This window comes from Pterocles gutturalis, unplaced genomic scaffold (genome assembly GCF_000699245.1).
Source record: "Pterocles gutturalis isolate BGI_N339 unplaced genomic scaffold, ASM69924v1 scaffold30489, whole genome shotgun sequence".
In the NCBI taxonomy this organism is placed as follows: Eukaryota; Metazoa; Chordata; class Aves; order Pterocliformes; family Pteroclidae; genus Pterocles; species Pterocles gutturalis.
The window spans coordinates 1-16055 of record NW_010136693.1 but is presented as its reverse complement, the minus strand read 5'-3'; the positions used below and the strand labels follow the sequence as shown (position 1 = coordinate 16055).

The following is a 16055-nucleotide window of genomic DNA, read 5'->3' as shown; positions in this document are numbered from 1 at the left end:
TATTCAGATACAATTTCCCTGAAAGAGGACAAAAAAGGACAACATGTTACTACTAGAAGAAACAATTTTAGATTTTAATCAAAAATCAAACAGACGAGGCTTGAAATTAACTGTGCAATTTTTCTGGAAGCTGAAAAAAAGTCAGGGGTCCATCCTGAGCCAATTCTTTTAATTTACAGGGAAAAAAAAAAACCTGTTGGAAAAAAATGGTGGCACACTTGGGCTTTCACTGAGAAAAATCAACTCCTGTGTGTGCCTAACTAGGGATGCCCATCCTCAGATTCTTGGGAGTTACACTTGCACTTAATCTTGCTAAATCTTGGTGTCAGCTTGCAATTCTTTTTACTTTTGAGTTTGGGATGCTGAAAAAATATTCATGGTTACATACACAACTAAAGACTCACTGCTGCTCCCTCTGAAACCAGTGACCAAACTCCCGTTGCTTTCAGCAAACACAGCCTGGGCTCTGCCTAGGTAGTGTGGAATGCAATCCCCTTCTCCCAACCGGCACAGGGTAAAGTTGGTCAGGATCATAAATGCTGTTTGCATCATTTATGTTCACTTTAATCCATCACCACTCCATTAAGTTTAAATTCTAGCAGAAGAATTTTTCACTGTTGGTTTACCATCTACTTCTGGGTAAATATTTCTTTTACTGACAGAATAATTTTGGACCCTTACTACAGCTTCTGGTAAATGTCTATGATCCTACTTACACTAAATGCTCCAGTTGTGATTTGAGGTAAAATAATGGAACCACACAGAATATCTGCAGCCCATTATTACCATGATTTTCAACAAATTATAAAATTGCAACACAGTATCACAAACAATAGAAAGTGGCAGAAAGAAATATTCTATGCATTGTATTTAAAAAATGCAGTGATTGTAGTGTGATGTTTTTTCTTCTGCTTTGAGCTGGATATGTATGCTTTATACAGATTTCAAATACATCTTCATTTATACAGGTGTCTATATAAATATTTACATTTTTAGTTTTTCTTAAAACATATCTTTGTACTCATGGCTAAGCTTATTACCATGTGTAGGAACACAACTCATCTTCTATCCCTTAATGAGCTCTCTTTTTAAAATTTATATAGTTATACATTCCTTTTTAATTAGAATTACAAACAATTGTACAAATAGTGGAAACAAAATTATGAAACTTTTCTGACATCCATTCAATCTTAGTTCATATTATAAACAGTACCATTTGCATTCTGATGGCTGTTAATACAATGACATTAGCTACTGAAACATCTATAGTAAATTAGTCTTTGGGACATTATATAAAGTAAAGTATCCCTCCTGCAATTTTCCTTAGAAACTTAATTAAATGGCTGAAAGCAGGCTCGCTGCTACTTTTTATATAAAATCTTAGTAATAATATTGCTGACTTTAGTTTAATTTGCACAAGTTCCATGTAACAACAAAACAATTCCATGTTCCCTTAAAATATCAAACATTCATATCCAATAACATCAAGATTACTCAAACTTGAGGTTTATTTGTTATTGCTCAAGGTTTCTAAGACCTAAGTCAATACAGCAAGACACTCTTATCCACCTCTTCCCTAACTGCAAGTGCATGGCATCTATTTATATGGAGCTTGTGTGTTGGTTTCTTAAAAAAAAAAAAAAAAAAAGTTGCTTACAGTATTTCACTACTATTAACTCACAGTTAGAATCCAAACTGTTGTTGCTCTTTCATTTAGTATATAACTTTATATATAATACACACGCACACACCAACATCACAGGATGAAGATCCATGCATACAATCCAGATGTGATCGTACTTCAGTGTTAAATGAAATCAAAATTATTCTGTTACTATTAGATCCCAGACCACAGTATTTTAAATTACTCTGCTTTCTACCTACTAACAAAGTTAGTTTACCTTAATCTTAAAATCCAAGCAGCATCACAAATTCCATATTTTTCATTGTCATCATTGTTGTTTTGATCCTCTTCTAGTTTATATGGCATACATTTGAGATCCTGAACACAGCCTCCACGGAACCAGTTTTTTAGGGTACCTGTTAAAGCTAGTTGTGTGTCTGTTCATGGCTCCAAAGACTAAAAGCTGTCTTGAAAGTCCTATGACAGAGTTTACACATGTATTGTCTTTTGAATGTGATTGCTGAGAGTGGTGGAGCATGATAGAAGAGTGTATCTGACTCCTGTGGTACAAATAATTTTTCAGTAGTAGTGGAGCTTTCAGACAAGCCTGTTGGACTATCAGGCTCCAAAGGCTGGATTTTGGGGAGGGGTGGGGGTGGAGGTAAGGGTGGTGGTGATGGGGAATTAGCTGGTGGACATATCTCAGGCTCCTTATTTGTAGACTCCTCTGCAGCCTGTGACATATGAGACTGGAAGTGACTCCACAGCCGGAAATTGGTTCGGAACGCCTTATTACACACGTGACAAATAAACGGCTTCACAGAGCATAAGAGCTCTTGGTGACGCTCCAGTTGTTTGCGTACGGTGAAAATCTTCCCACACTTTTCACAGGGCCACAAACCAGCATCTTTGTTGGAGACGACTTCCTTAGGTTCTCTGCTCGTTTCAGTGACCTCCTCCTCTACGTCATCTGCAGGCTCTTCTTTGATCTGAATTTTAAACTGCTTGGAAACACTTAAGTCTTCAGGTAGGCATGAGGAATCTTCAGAATCAAAATTAATTTGTTCTGATGAATCACTGAATACACCATCTTCCTTTGCAGCAACAAAATTGTTTATTTTATTGGATTCTGCCTGAGGAGGCAACCTTGAGGAACTATTTATTTCTCCATTGTGATCCAGGATAGGTAAAGAAAAGTTCTCTGATGGAGCCATTGTGTTTTGATTGTGAACTTCAACTTGATGACGCCAAATACTGAACGATGACTTAAAGGTGCGCATACACTCAAGACAAGTAAGCTTCTTGTATTCACACTTGCTTTCATGCTCATGCTTCAGCTCTGGAGAAGAAAATCGAAGGCTGCAGTAAGGACAGACAGTAGCATTTCTACAGAGTCGCTCATGATTTCCCTGTTCAATGAGTGAAGAGAGCTTAGCATTGCAGAGGCGGCACTGATAAACCTCTTTGTTTTCTACTGGACTTTCAACATGAATATGATCCTTCTGCTTAGGAGCCTTATTTCCTCCAATTGGTTTCTCCCCTGGGTGCATTTTTATGTGCTGTTTAAACTGCGAGAGGAAACGATAAACTTTCCCACAGTAGGTACAAAGATAGGCTCCTTTGGTTCTCGATCTTAAATTCCTTTTGATGACTTGTTGTGCTTGTGAAGCAGACTGTCCCTGAAAACCTTGCTTGCCACGTCTTAGTTTAACTATTAGAGCTTTTTTAATTTCTCTCTCTCTCACTATATCAATCAGTTTTCTTTGGAATTTTTCATCCAAAACAGCATGTGAACTGGAAGCTGGTGAGGGATTTTTCACAATTCCATGTTGTGTCTGGCAGTGTGTCCACACTTTGAAATTTGTGTGAAATCTCTTGTGGCATATGTCACAAGCGTAGGGCTTCTCTGGATTATGATACATGTTAACATGACGATGAAGACCTGCTGTTGATCTGAAAATTTTAAGGCAGTGCTTGCATTTAAATTTTTTATTTGGTCTTGCTTCTTCCATCTCGCTGTATTCATCTTTACTGACATCAGAATCAGGAAAATCAGCATCAAGGTGCGTAGGGCTTGAGCCTTCCTCAAAGTTATCTTCTGACCCAGGAGAACCCTGCTCATCTGCCTTCAGTTTCTTAAATGGGAGTCTTCTATCAGCTTGAAATCTCCTTTTCGCTGGAAGTCTGCTTGGTTCCTTATGATCATCCTCAGTTTTAAAAGGAAAGTCTTTATCTGTTGATGCTGAAGCATCACCCACTGTAACTCGTATTATTTCAGCAGGATCTGAAAGTGGACTGCTAGGTTCAGTTTTTATTCGCACTTCTGTGAGAGGGGAAGCAACCTCCCTATCGGTTGACTGAGAGGCACTGAAAGACCTAAGGCGATGCGGGTGTACTACCTGTGGTTTTTCATCTAAGACTAACTTCTCTGATGACTCCTTCAAGGATGACTTTTGAGATACAACATTAAATGTCTTCTGGGAATCATTAGTTCCTGGTGAGGACGATGATGATACCTGTGAAGGTTTTAGGTCAACAGAGGGTGAGTAAATAGGAACCTGGCTGTCCATGGATAGTGACCTTCGAAGCAGACTTTTTACAAGTGGCCCACTTCTGTCAATACTTTGGTTTTCTGGACCAGATCCATTAGATGGGATCACTAGCCCTAACTTTGAGTAGTATAGCAAGTTCTGATCTTCACCTTGACCATTTCCTTTTCCTACCTCTCGTAACAAAAATGTAGATTCTGATGCGCCACGCAGAGACAAGACTGGTGGACGTGGTCTTTTTAATGACATCTCTGCGGCCTTTCCTCTTAAAAGCTGACCACTGCTTCCTGGTTCATCGCTTGCAATTTCTTTCTCTGATAAAGGCATTTGAGGCAGTACTGTGTTCCTCTTCACTAAACCACCTCTGCTCTGATCCTCCACAGTTCCAGAAGTTTCATGAAGCTTGGTATAGCTCACAGGGCTTTCTTTCAGCCATCTCCTTTCAGTCAGTGATAAGTTTTGAGGGGTTTCAGTTGTTTTTGTTACTTGTGGTCTACTGCTAGTTTTGACAGCAACAGAGGGTGAAGGTTTAGAAGTATGGCTTAAATCATGTTGTGTTTGATTTATACTTTTCACTTGTGCTTCCATCCTGTTCTGACAGACAATGACACTTCTCTTCTGAGAACTACTTTCGTCTTCATCTTGATACAGTATTTTCTTAATAGGGCAAGCTGGAAAAGGAGCTTGAGGGCTCTTAGAAACAATGTTTGTAAGAAAGGATATTCCAAGACTGTAGCCCAGTTCTTGCACAGCTGCAAGACTGCCTTTCTCAATGAACAAAGATGAAGAATAAATGTAGCTTAACACATTATCAAAAGCATCTGGCTCACAAAAGTCGAGTTGAAATACTGACTGCGACTCATTCTCCTTATTCGTGAACAGAGTTTGGAAGTATTCACTGCTGGCAGCCAGAACATTTTTATGAGCTCGAAATTTCTGATCTCCTACTATAAGAACAACATCGCACAGCTGTCCCTTTAGACGCTCCTCATTCAGTGCACTTAGAAGTGAAATGGCATGTGCTGGATTTATGTAATGCAAGAGCCCCTCCATGATTCCGATGCTTCTGAAAAAGAACAACAAGAAAAAGTTGTAGGCTGCCTTGCGTGAACTGTTTTAGAGATAAACACACCTAATCCCTTTGTACTTCATCAACTGGCTAAACTACCATCAACAGTGCTGAACAAAACAGCTTGTTTGTAAGAAAGGTATGTGAATTAAAACAACACTTTTAGACCCAACAGATGCACAGGCATGAGAAGAACCAGCTCATATGCCCACTTTCAAACACACTGCTAATCACTCATCTTATACCAAGAATATTACACATAATTAACTTGAGCAGGGGCGGTGTTATCTTTCTGCAATACACCTGTCCACATGAAGGAACAGTTCAATCACTTCACTCTTCATCATCCGTCATGGTTTAACACCAGCTAGCAATAAGCACCACACTGCCGCTCGTTCACTGCCCACCAGTGGGATGCGGGACAGAATCGTATGAGTAAAAGACAGAAAAAAACCTAATAGGCTGAGATAAAGACAGTTTAACAGGTAAAGCAAAAGCTGCGTGCACAAGCAAAGCAAACCAAGGAATTCATTCACCACTTCCCATGGGCAGGCAGGTGTTCAGCCATCTCCAGGAAAGCAGGGCTCCATCACACTTGATGGTTACTTGGGAAGACAAACACCTTAACTCCAAACATCCCCCCCTTCCTTCCTCTTCCCCCAGCTTTATACTCTAAGCATGACATCATAAGGTATGGAATATCCCTTTAGTCAGCTGGGTTCAGCTGTCCCAGCTGTGTCCCCTCCCAACTTCTTGTGCATCCCCAGCCTGCTTGCTGGTGGGGGGGATGTGAGAAAAGGCCTTGGCTCTGTGTGAGCACTGCTCAGCAATAATGAAAACATCCCTGTGTTATCAGCACTGTTTTCAGCACAAATCCAAAACATAGCCCTATACCAGCTACTATGAAAAGAATTAACTCTATCCCAGACAAAATCAGCACATAATCTTTTTCTCAGCTTTAGCATTATGATGATCTATCTTGATAACTGCACTGATAAACTCTTGAATCAGGTATCTAAAGCTTAGTTATGCCAAGTCACCTCTCTAAGGCTAAGCAACCCTAGCGATCTCCTGCTGACTAAACAAATTAACGGGGTTTTGTTGTCCTTTTTAGTAGGATGATGGAAAGGGCATAAATACTGGGGAGAAGGAAGCAGGATTATTGTCTGTAACCTAGATTAATTCATCATGTTTGCTTACGCTTAATAAATGTTAATATATACTTCTAGCTATCAAATATGTGTCACTTATAACTGCACTGACAGGATCTGGTTTCTTGGAAATGTCACAATTATAACTGAAATATCGCTGCATTGCTTTGTTCTAGCTTAAAAGCACATAACTGAACTCCCCATTTTATTAATTAGCATAAGAGCACTTTATGCCCACAACCCATATACTTGAGGAAGTTACCCTCGAATACATCCAAAACTACAATAAGCACAAATTAAACTGCAGTGCAGAAGTCTCCAGGTTTGCTTCAAAACACAGCCCACTCCATACTGCAGGATGTCTCAATAACTAAATAGGCTGCTCCTGATTAGATCTTTACAAAATAAGAGAATCAGGTCTTAAATTAGTTTTAAACAAATAACTTCTGTGGCACCATTTGAAATTTATGTATCTGTGCACATACACACATACAGAAAAATCTGACATATCCAATTTTCTTTTTACTCATGGACACTCTTAAAATTCTGTTCAAGTTAACCTTTAAGAATTTTACACTACCTTCCTCCATGATGGTAGTAAAACAAGTCAATGATGTGTCTGTTAAAAGTAATTCTCTTCTTTTTTACAGCTGAATTGAGAAACTCCTCTTTAGTTTATAATTTATTTTTGAGAAATTACATTGTGTTATTGAGAAATTACTTAAAAGTTGCTGCATACAGTGTCTCAGGGCACTGATCACATCATAAAACTGAGCTACCACTTCTACATCTGAAACTATGAAATGAGTTAATAATGTCATGGCAACAGCAAAAGCAGAATTCTGTTTCCTCACCTGATCTGTCTTTATTGAGTGTTTTAGAGTCTTGTGGTGTCATTTCACAAACATTGATTTATCCTTAATTCAGCTCTGATAGTTATAATGCATAATTCCCCCACAGTTCCATCTAAAAAGAGCAGAGCAGTCAAGCTTCTATGTATTTAGAAAACAATCTGGTTTGGTTTGCCTTCTATGTTTTGCTTTCTATGTTTTGCTTAAAAGTATTGTCTGGCAGGGGTGTGCTACCCATCTCCTTTGTGGATGCCACTGCAATTAAAAGTGGTGGAGTCTGGCCCTAATCCAGTCTCATGATCTGAGCACCCATTAACACTTGAGTGTTATTAGAACAAGTGTTCCAGGAATGTATATTTTCCTTTAGCTTCATCTGAAAGAAAGCGAGTTTGCAAACGCAAGTGATTCATCTGGGATGCCATTTGCAGCATGGTATATGGAGAGTTTGCAGCATGGTACATGGAGGTAACAGAGCAACAGTGTGCTTATGAAGGAAACTTGAACTAAAACAGTATTGTGGAGACATCCAATAGAAGTTGCTGCACAACCCATACTTCAAGGGCACGGTGGGAAAGGAGTACCTTAGCAAAATGTTTTGAGATATTTTAAAATATTTTAATCTGCTTTACCCAGGCCTTGTGCTTTGTGTAATACACTCACAGAATAAACACCATGTAATTACTGTGTGTTTCTTTGTCCATCACAACACAGTAATGCTATTAGTAGAGTTGGGTGCAAAATCTACACCTCTAAAGCTGAATCCAATAGTCACCCATCTGTCTTCCCACATTCTCCTTTCTTATTCATAGAACATCTTCAATTTATTATATTAAACAAGACAGAGATAAGTATCCCACTACAATCCTCTCTTTCATTCTCAGAGCACAATCTCTGTGCAGTGAAGGAGTTCTTTGGTGCAACGTAACTCTGTCACTTTAATGGTCACCAAGGCTGCAACATACACAAATAGCAAGGGAGCAAATTGATCCTGCAAAGGCAGCCTTAATCCTGGTATTTCCTAACTCAAGTGCTTGACTTTCAGCATAAAAGCCCTTAAATGGAACAGTCAGAAATAAAACAAGCTATGATATGTTAAGAAACAACACCAGAACTGGCTTGCAGAACCATTTTAATACATTCACACAGATCATCTGTAAGCTTCAAATATTTAAATGTAAAAAGCCCCCACAGATTACCAGAGTAAATGTACAATGTATTAAAATTTCACTACCTGAACGCTTTTCAGTAACTAAGTTGATCTTCCTGCTCTCTTTTGTTCATCTTATCTGCACACGGCAGTTCACTCCTCCTTCAGCTGTCAAATATTTGCAGGCCTGTATGACAACAGCACATTGGACAATAAATAAAAAACAATATCTGTTTTCAAACACTGGTTAATTTTTATATTAAACCACAAACTCCAGAATGAATGCAGTGACATAACTGAAGAGGCAGCAAGCAGTGGCAGCAGAGCAACTGTAGGAAGGCAGAAACTCCTTACGACTGTTTGCCAACAAAGCCAATGCTTGGCTGACTGAACTTGCCCTGACACAAAAGGTGTGCTGAGCTATTGTGTAGATAACAGAACTATGGCTGTCTCTTGTAATACCAGATTTGATTCCAGGTGTCTGAGGAATCATACTTCCTCAGCTGAAGACTATTTTGCCATTAACTGCCTCAACTCTTTCCTCCAGATAATCTGCTTCTATTCTCTCTAACCATTTCTTCCAGATGTCTTCGTTACTGACAGGAAACAAAGCTGTTTCCTCTTTTCTTCCATGATGTTCAGGTGACATCAAGACAACAGTAGGAGCACATCAGAAAATCTCCCATTGTCTGGGTTCAGGTGCCACATGCTACAGCAGCTGCTGGTCCTCAGGACAACCAGTAACAGCAAGACCCCAGTCCCAGGAAGGCAAGTGCAGCGGGAGCACCTGCAGCCTTCCTTCAGGAGGCCAAGAAGAGATTTCAGTGTCAATCTTCAACAGCCATCTACTGTTCTCAGCAAACTAGATTTCACAGACTTAGGTACCATATTTGGTACAAGATTTATTTTATTTTCTTGAACAAGGATAGAAGAAGACACCTCTACTATTTTGAAACAGAGCTTGATAAAGCTCTTCAGAACAAAAGGGTGAAAAAGCTTAATCTTTGGCCTAGCAGTTTGTTGATCTTCAACAGCTACCTTGCCTTTGAAGTGGTAGTTCCTCTTCCTTTCCTCTGTCCCTTACTCTCACATCTCCTCCTGCCAGCCCTCTGGTACCCTCCTCTTCCTTTCACCAACTCTGCTGCTCATTTGACCTCCCAGTAAGTTGACTGAGCTCCCTAAAATGAAGCAGGAAACAAACAAGCAAACAAAATCAACCGAGCTTTTTTTTCTTTTTTCACCTGTTTGCTATTTTATGTTAGGAGCTTAATCAGCTCACTGAGAGGTCAGATGAGCAGCAACAGAAACCATGAAACTACCCATTCTTTGTCAGCAAGTTGTTCAATCAGCTTTGCCCATCTGAAACTTCACTTTCAGAAACAATGAAGTCACTGATGCTGAAACTTTACAAAATAGAATCAGGCAGACATTTGTATGAACAATTTACACGTCACAGCTTACACTTGCAAATACACAGGCAACTGAAAGAAGATGTTGATGTTGCCTGCTGACTGCTATTATAACAACACAGTTGTCAGCTACAACTATGTTAATAGCATGTTGGGGGTGGCAGTGGGAAAGACGATGTTCTGAAATAACGAGATAGAATGTTGCAGCAAGGAGGCGCCAGGGCTGTGAGAAACCGAAGTTAAGCAGAGAATACAAGGAAGGGGGAGGAAAAGCACACAGAGGAGGCAGCCAACAAGGAGGAATTAACAGGGGTTTCAACAGGGAAAACATACATAAGAAGCGTGGTGGGGACAAACCTACTGAAAAAAAACCCAACCAACCAAAGAAACATGGATTATGAAACTCAGCCGAGAAATACAAGTCACTTCCTGGGGTATCCCCAGGTAAATGTAGGAAGGTTGCACTCGGCTGTGAATGCTTTGCAGAGGATTTTATTACCCTGACAATTCATGTGCTGCTTCAGACACAAGGGGGAAGAAAGTCCTGTTACATGTCAAAGAGTCCAGATACGAAAGAAGCCTACACTGCTTAAACTTCTACTCAACTATCCTATGCTGGGTTCTATTATTTGAGTTTGTCAACATTTTATCGATTGCCTCTTCTCCTATCAATAGCCTCTGCAACATCGATACTCGCCTACAGTCCATACACATTTACACACACACACACACACCCCTGCACACCCCCAAAAGCTATATGTAAAAGCTCCAAACTTGCAAAGCAAGATTGTTTGCACCTCTGTAATCTTTTTCTAACTAAATACTTGAGTAATCTCTTGCTGCAAGTTCGCAGATTCTGTCTTCCTGGACTTAATGAAATGTGATTTCAACTGCCATTGCTCTTTTCCACTGCAGACAACAGTGAAAACTTTGTCAATGAAGACAAATGTTTTTCATTTCCAGTAAGTCAGCAGCAAGGAGAGACTCACTGGTATGAAGACAGGCATAAAATCAGATAAATAATATATTTGCTAGTGTGTGAAATTGTATTTCCAACCATTTCTCCTCCACACATACAGAAGCAGAAATTTAGGGAGAAAAGAAGAAATTCTATTATATTGTGCAGTCTCTCTATTTTGCCCTCCACTAGAGACAAATAATTAGCAGCTAATGCTGATACAAGCCTAGAAATTCTCTTAAAATTAGAGGCTATTTTTCATTTTCAGATAATAGCCATAGTTACACCAATTGACACTCAAAATACCTCCTCCTGACTTGCAGTAAACTACAAAACGTCAGAATAACACTACAAAGCTCCACTTGTCCTTCTCATTCTTGTTTACAAACAAGCAGCAGCTAAGGGTGCCATTTCATCTTACTCCCAGCCCAAACTAAGCGGGGATTGCTCCTGCAAGAAGCTGTCCATGTCTCCTTCCCCACGAAGGAAGGATTACCGTGCTGTCAGATGAGTAAACTGATCCAGCTGACCAGGGGATTGCACAACTACTGAATGTAAGGGAGAGGGCAGGAATGTGCGCTGGCTGTGAGCTGTTCTGATTCTTCTTGCAAGAGTTCATGAAGATTAAAAAACATCAAGCACAGGTTGATACAATATTTGTCCTGGCTTCAATGCTTCGACAGAAAGGAGTGTAACTCGTAAACCAAATTGCTGCAAACTAAGTCAAGAGACTAAAACCCTTTAAAATTCCTTTCCCTAAGGAGTTCTTCAGTTTCATTCTCTTGAGTTTTGCAACATTGCCATTAAACTCTCTGGCTGGACAAAGACCAAAAGCCTTGATGGTCATACAATTTAAACACCTACAAAACCTCATCCCCAGAAATATTTCATATTATTTTTTGGTAAGAGATGTATGAAATCAGGAATTTGAAGGAGGCACGCCCCAAATATGTACACTTGTACTGTTTCTACAGATTGACTTTATTATTTTATTGGTAATGCTGAGATACACTTACCAAATTAAGTAATATTCAGTCATCTGCTTTACTATATGAGCTACTCTTTATCTGGCCTAATTCACAATAAAATTGTACATACTGCTTTAAAATTTGTTGGTATAGTGAAAATGACAAACACTAATTGTGGCCATATTTCTATTAATATAAAGGTGCTTTTTACAGGTATAGTATATTTTAGATGGGAAGAGAAGCCAATGATACCTACATAAGGTACTTCTCTATCAACAGAATTGTGTTTGCACTAAGGTTCCTGTAAGAAAACAAGAGATGGTGGAAAAAGCCATGCACTTAATCTGAAACATGCAGAACTAATATAAAAACTGAGCCTAAAAAAAAGCCAGGTGAGAAACTTATGATTCAGGGAACGCAGGTATCTTCCACCCACTGAAGGGATCCAAAGACAACTCCATTCAGCCATCATTAATTATGGGCAAGATACTGGGAAGAAGATAAAGGATACTGTAAAAGGGGAAAGACAACAGCAATTTTACATGAGTTGTATGTAAGAGATTTACAAGGTCATGAAAAGCATGTGGAAGATTTTCAGCTTACTCAAAGTCCATGTGCATTTGGAGGTATGCAACGTCTCATATACTTAAAAAAAAATAATAAAAAGTCCTCCTCCATGAACAAAAACACTATGTACTTTTTCTTTATTCCCCAAAAGTATTTATAAGAAAGGAGCTGGTCCTATTCTTATCAAACTTCCAGGGAATTTGGCCATTGGCCTCAACAGTTGAAGGACTTGACTCGGTTATGTCCTGCCACAAAATAAACCAATTCCTTTTCATTGTGACAGATAGATTAAGTCATGGCAAACAGTGATTAGAAACCCCCATAATTCTGCTGCTTTTCCTTCCATGTTTCTTAATTTACTTTAAGAGGATTTTTGTGAGGCATATTTACTGTACCAAGTATACTGGTTTTGAAAAATTCTCACAAGACACTCACAAATTTATTCAGACCAGAACGCCAAATAATTCACCCTAAAGTAGCTCTAATTTTTTTGGGGACTACTGGTACGCTCCTAGTTCCTGTGTGTTATGGTGTTGGGCTTGGTGCTGGCCTGTGCATGAACCACACAGTGCTGGAGGGAAATCAGTGAGTCAGAGGGATGGGGGGCAACAGGGTGGCAGGAACCCTCGCTGTCCCCAGTATAAAAACTGTCCCTGAGCTAACCACAACCTATCAAAGAGATTACTGAGAATGAATCGCAACCTAAAGATTACTCACACTGTTAAGTGCTGATGTAGGATAAACCATGGATAAGGAGATTAATGCTCCAAGACAAAAACAGAAAAAAATACTTCTTCCTTTCCTGAAAAAAGCAATTTAATTGTATACCAAGTACTATGAAAGGACAAGTTTCACAACATTTTAAAAAAATTATTTAGCCAAAGGATTTTTTCATGCCCTATCATCACAGATTGTATTGAAAGATTTTACACAACAAAGGTGTGGTGTTTCACTAAATTTCAGAGGTAAAACCCCCTCAACTATGGAGAGTAGGTGATTTTAAAACTTTCTTATTTTTGATGGGCTGTAAGACTGCTGAACTGATGGTGGTAGCAGTGGAGGCAGAATGAGTTTAGGAAGGTAGAAGAGTTGCTTAACACTTTCTTTTCTTTTTCATAAAATATGCCTGAACTATTCTAGAACAACATAATATATAAAGTAGCCAATAAGCAAAGACAACAGATGATTTTTTTTTATTTCATTACTGAATAAAAGAAAATATAAGAGAACTGCTGTCTAAAGGAAAATATTGGAAAAAAGATTACAGTACATAGACTAATATTAAATCTACACCATAAATATTTGGGGAAAGCAACCCCCTCTGCACAGAATATCTATTTCAAAGCAGGGCATACTGCACTTTTTCCACTTGTAACAAATGGTTTTCCTGCCTCTAAAGATTTTTTTTCCCTTCTGAGGATCTCAGATTATTAACTGTAGCAGAGTTCATTATGAAACAGCTCACTTGCTCAAAAGTTGAGAACTTCTTTAATGAGACCTGGAAATAGCTGCAACTGTAGTGTGTGACTCACAGCATAGTACCTCCCAGTGCAGTACAAACCATATGGTGGTTACAGCCCAACTTCCTCTCCCCAGCTTCTCCTTCTACTCTGTAAGTCTACACTTGCTTATAGACAGTAGTTATAACTATTTTATCACAAAACCTTGAAACCTGTAACTGGAAATTACTTGATGTTTTTTATGGTTCAAAGCTACTGAAGTTCAAAAATAAACAACTTCAATACAGTATGAAAGCTCACAGCTTTCTGTGAAGTTGTCTTTTAAACCCAAATGTTGGCATGCCTCTAACCAATTTTAAGGAAAGCACAGTCAGCCATTACTATGAAGATTATCAGAGCACCAACTATTTCATTCTCTGTGTATGAGTATTCTCTAGCACCACACACACAAAAAATATGAGCTCACAAAACCCAGTCTCTTAGTGATATCAAGCTTCTAGTGATCTGGAGGGTTCTCAGTCTGAGAAGTATGTTGAATTTGAGTCAGCTGATAGAGTATCACCCTGCCACTTGGAACCTGCACAGTAGGAAAAGGAAGCACAAATGTTCACGTTTATTATACTTGTGTACCATTCCATGTACAGCACAGAGAGTACTTCAGGAACTTCTTACATGCAATTGCCTCTTTTTATATTAAGTAAGAGTGCTAATATATACTAAAGGACAAGTTACCTTACGCATTAAAAAAGCACCCAACTCTTTATGACATTAATGTCATTTTGGAACACAGGGCAGCACTGAAATTAGTGGAGAAGCAAGAGCACCACTGAGAGCAAGAGACACGGTCACCCACTCTCAACGCCAATCCCCAGGAGTGATCTTGCTTCCAGCCAGGCTCAAGGGAGCTCACAGCTGGAGAAACCCCTGATAAATCCTGGTCTGGCACATGTCCTTGTAGCTGAAAACTCCACAGGCTGCAAGTTGTGGCATCTTCCTGCGACTCCCTGCTGAGAACATGCAAATGCCAGTTCTTTAGATGTTCACAATCCAGTCATGTTGGGCGGATTTTCTACAGGTAGAGTAAATCAAGTGTTCTTAAGAGATTACAATGGTATAGCATTAAGAGTAATAAAATTTCTCAGAGAAAGGGATGTTAGATCGCCTTCCACCCAGGAGATGGCCACATAATTTGTTTTTTGCAAACAAGGTTTATAAAAACAGTTGCTAAAGTTTGCTCAAAACTTCCCCTCAAGAACATCAGCTAACCCTGGTGGAAAATTTTAGTCAAAGCAGTTTGTCAGTTTGAGCAAAGTCAGAACAGAACACCACAATTGGCAGTGCTCAGGCAATACAAACATAAAGCAGTCCTAGATTCACCTGTAATACATATTTACTACTCCTGATTTAATATTGAAAGCCTTGTTGTACAGAAATGTGTAAAAAAAAAAAATCTATTTTCACCTTAACCTTTATCTAAGGATAAAAATATTACCTATAACTTAACTACAATATCTTCACTGTATTCACAAAAAGTTGTGTGATTATATAATTCATCACAATCCCTTCTTATGCCTACAGTCTACCTACCTCTTACTTCCACTGTAAGTCCAATAACAAAAAAACCTGAATAGCTTTTAAAACAAGTGCCATTTAATTATTAAGAAGAGCTTACTCAGTACACAATAGAATTCCACAGTATTTCCTGTGCTTTAGATGAAGTTTTCCTGCCATTCGACACTTTACATGAGCTGCATCCAATCTGGACATATAATGGTAGTTCGGACTTTAAAGAGCACTGAAATAAAATTCTCTCCAACAGCTGTGATCGGGTAAAATACCTCACACAGCTTTCTGCAATTTCATAGCACATGCTGGTACACACTACAGAGGATTTTTCCACTAGACTATGCGATGTACTTTTTCCTACTCATGAATAATATAGCCAAAGAGCACTGGGACTAGTAAAACTACACTTTGCTTAATACCTGCACGTACTTATACGCCGCAGGAACCTTGCTGGATTGCTTTCTGCCCTGACATTTGCAGGCCAGCCCGGCTCCCCCTCCAAGACAGCCCGGGGAAGACCCGTGACACCGAGGCACAGCCCTCCCCCAACCTCTGCCATGTCCCACAGTTCCGATCAGAGCCGGTATCCGCCCGGGGAGAGCCGTGACCCCGCGCACGAAGCGCCGGCACCGCCGCGGCGCCCCGCTCCCTCTCGCTCCCCACACGCGCCCGGCGAGAGGGAGGGGCCGGGTAACCGCCTCCCGGGGAGAATCATAGAATCACAGAATGACCCGGG

The 16055-nt window shown here is 39.6% G+C and overlaps 1 protein-coding gene across 2 annotated transcripts; it reads right to left on the bottom strand.

Moving 5' to 3' along the window:
• Window positions 1-1689: 1689 nt before the first annotated feature.
• ZBTB21 (zinc finger and BTB domain containing 21) lies at window positions 1690-5226 on the bottom strand. Of its 2 annotated transcripts, XM_010082407.1 has the most exons (2): window positions 3645-5226; window positions 1690-3041 (listed from the first exon to the last, which is right to left on the bottom strand). In XM_010082407.1, exons 1-2 carry the CDS (start codon window positions 5224-5226, stop codon window positions 2050-2052), a joined length of 2574 nt encoding a protein of 857 aa, XP_010080709.1. In that variant the 3' UTR covers window positions 1690-2049. The 2 variants fall into 2 exon arrangements, with proteins under 2 accessions (XP_010080709.1, XP_010080708.1); XM_010082406.1 differs by having other exon boundaries at window positions 1690-5226.
• Window positions 5227-16055: the final 10829 nt, after the last annotated feature.

Excerpts from the sequence above, each read along its gene's own strand:
- ZBTB21 (XM_010082406.1), bottom strand. The coding sequence starts at position 5,226 with ATGGAGGGGCTCTTGCATTACATAAATCCAGCACATGCCATTTCACTT.